This window comes from Lynx rufus, unplaced genomic scaffold, assembly GCF_022079265.1.
Source record: "Lynx rufus isolate CCGP_SWC_20201006 ecotype Redwood Valley unplaced genomic scaffold, mLynRuf1.p SCAF_16, whole genome shotgun sequence".
Taxonomy (NCBI): Eukaryota; Metazoa; Chordata; class Mammalia; order Carnivora; family Felidae; genus Lynx; species Lynx rufus.
The window spans coordinates 6581557-6583936 of record NW_025814830.1 but is presented as its reverse complement, the minus strand read 5'-3'; the positions used below and the strand labels follow the sequence as shown (position 1 = coordinate 6583936).

General features: G+C 62.1%; 1 protein-coding gene across 1 annotated transcript; it reads left to right on the top strand.

Annotated features, from left to right (window-relative positions):
* The first annotated feature begins 835 nt into the window (after positions 1 to 835).
* PNMA8C (PNMA family member 8C) lies at positions 836 to 1450 on the top strand. The gene has a single exon (XM_047079019.1). The coding sequence runs from the start codon at positions 836 to 838 to the stop codon at positions 1448 to 1450; it is 615 nt and encodes a 204-aa protein (XP_046934975.1).
* Positions 1451 to 2380: the final 930 nt, after the last annotated feature.

The following is a 2380-nucleotide window of genomic DNA, read 5'->3' as shown; positions in this document are numbered from 1 at the left end:
CCTCCGAGCTGGCTCTCGGTCCTTCCACCTGTTATCCTCATTCTTTGGCCATTTCCTGACTTTCTCGAGCCCCCAAAAAGATGCTCCGGGATAACCTTGTATCTCCTCTGTCCCCTCTCCCTGGAATCAGCCATTGTCTCCAAGGAGAAGGGAGGGTGCTATTGAAGGCAGGGGGCTGACCCCTCACCCCTGAGTGACCCCCTCCGACTCCGATTTCAATGCGGCTGGCCCCGGCCAATGGCAGAGACGATGCTCTAGCGGTTGCCATGGAGACTTCTGGGGCGCCCGAGCCGAAGGAGGCGGTGACGTCACGTCACTGCGGGAACAAGTGCCGCGGCCACAGCCACATCCTTGTCTTCTCTGGGCCAGCCAGCCTGCCCTCTGGGCCCCCACCCACGACACCCCGGTGGCAGCAACCCCAGGGAGATCCGGCCTCCCAGATCCGCTGAGACTGCCAGGGCCGGCGAGACCTTTGGAGACCATCCCCAAGAAAGGACAGCACATCTCCGGGCCCTCCTCGGTGCGGCCTTGCCCAGGGGGGGGGGGGGGGAGCCCCCAGCCGGCTGGCAGACAGCACCTCCATTTCACTCGGCCTCCGTCCCCGGGATCTCCCGAGAGCCCCCTCAGGGGAAGGTTTACAAGAAGCCTGGACGCCGGGGCCCCGTGGGCAGGGCCAGGGGCCTCGTCGACTAGAGGGACCGACCGGGCCCCTTGCGGCCTCTCTCCGGCCCAGCCTTTGCGAGGGGATCGTGGCATCCTGGATCGCCTTCCGGATCCCCGAGGCAGCTCGGGGGTGCCCCAGCGGGCATACTGCTGCCTCCGCGAGCTGGGCAGGATGCTGTTCGGGGTGAAGGACATCGCCCTGTTGGAGCACGGGTGCAAGGCTCTGGAGGTGGACAGTTACAAGTCCCTGATGATCTTGGATATCCCGGAAGACTGCGACCACGAGGAATTCGAAGACATCATACGGGCCCCCCTGAGGCCTCTGGGCAAGTTCGAAGTGGCTGGGAAGGCCTTTCTGGAAGAAGAGAGGTCCAAGGCAGCCATCATCAGGCTGGCGGAGGACATCAATTATGCCGTCATCCCCAGGGAGATCAAGGGCAAGGGCGGCCTGTGGAGGGTGGTCTACATGCCCCGGAAGCAGGACATTGAATTCCTGACCAAGCTGAACCTCTTCCTGCAGAGCGAGGGCAGGACGGTGGAGGACGTGGCCCGGGTCCTGAGGCAGGAATTGTGCCCCGCAGTGACGGGCCCCAGAGAGCCACCTGCCAGAAAGTGCCGCGCGCCCGGGGCCGGGGAGAAGCAGCCCGGGGCTGGGGCCACCGCCGGGGCGGATGCGGCGCCGCCTCTGGACTCCACGGAGAAGCCGAGCAAGCCTGGAGATGACAAGAGAGGCAAGAGGAAGCATAAGAAAAACCGGCGAAGGCACCATGCATCTGACAAGCTGTGAGGTGACATGGGGAGGGCGCGGGGCGGGGGGGAGGGGGGGCGCGGCAGTGCGGGAGGTGGGTGTCATCTGAGTGGGTGTGGGTGACGACTGGGTAGCCTCTGAATTCGTCTGGGGAATTTGAGGGAGTGTGGATAACACAAAGGATGGGGAGTAGTACTCAAACGTGGAGGTCACTCTGAATGAGTGTCATCTGAGTGAGCCAGGGGGACATCTGACTAGCGGGGAGGGAGGGCGGCTCTTCTTATCCGAGTCAACTTCTGGGTTACCTCTGCGTGGTGTGGTCCCTGTCCGGTTGGGCCTGGGTCATTCATTCATTCATTCGTTCTCACACACCTACTATGTCCCAGGCACTGTTCTAGGAGCTGGGAGAAGTGAGTGGACCCAACGCAGATCCCTGCCTTCGTGGCACTCATAGAGGCTGGGGAACATTCGAGTCACTTGGGTACATCTGAGTGGGTGCGGGTGCCGTTTGAGCGGATGTAGGTAATATTTGCTTGCGCAAACTCACTCACTCAACCAATGTTTTCTGGGCACCCACGGGGTCCGAGGCACAGCTTCGGGCACTGGCCATACAGCCAGGAACAAACAGTCGGACCCACGCCTTGCCCTGGCGACACTCACAATTCAGTATCCGAGTAGGTGCGGGGAACACCTGAGTCGCTTGAACATACGAGCGACCCAGGTACCATTTGGATGTGTGGGTGGCATCTGAGTCTGAACGGGATGTGGGCGTAGTGGGGGGCAACATGTAAGTGTGGGGGGAACACCTGGGTATGTGCGGGAGTATCATTTGAGGGGGCGAGGGTAACTTCTGGGTGAAGAAGGGTCTCAGAGACCCTCCAACAACGTCTGACAACCTGGAGACCCCAGAAGGTCGCAGGCTGAGCCCAGAAGCGCCTCTCGGGCTGTTTCCCTGGAGACCGAGGGCCG

Bases quoted from the DNA above. Each gene is read 5' to 3' on its own strand.
- PNMA8C (XM_047079019.1), top strand. From the start codon at position 836: ATGCTGTTCGGGGTGAAGGACATCGCCCTGTTGGAGCACGGGTGCAAG.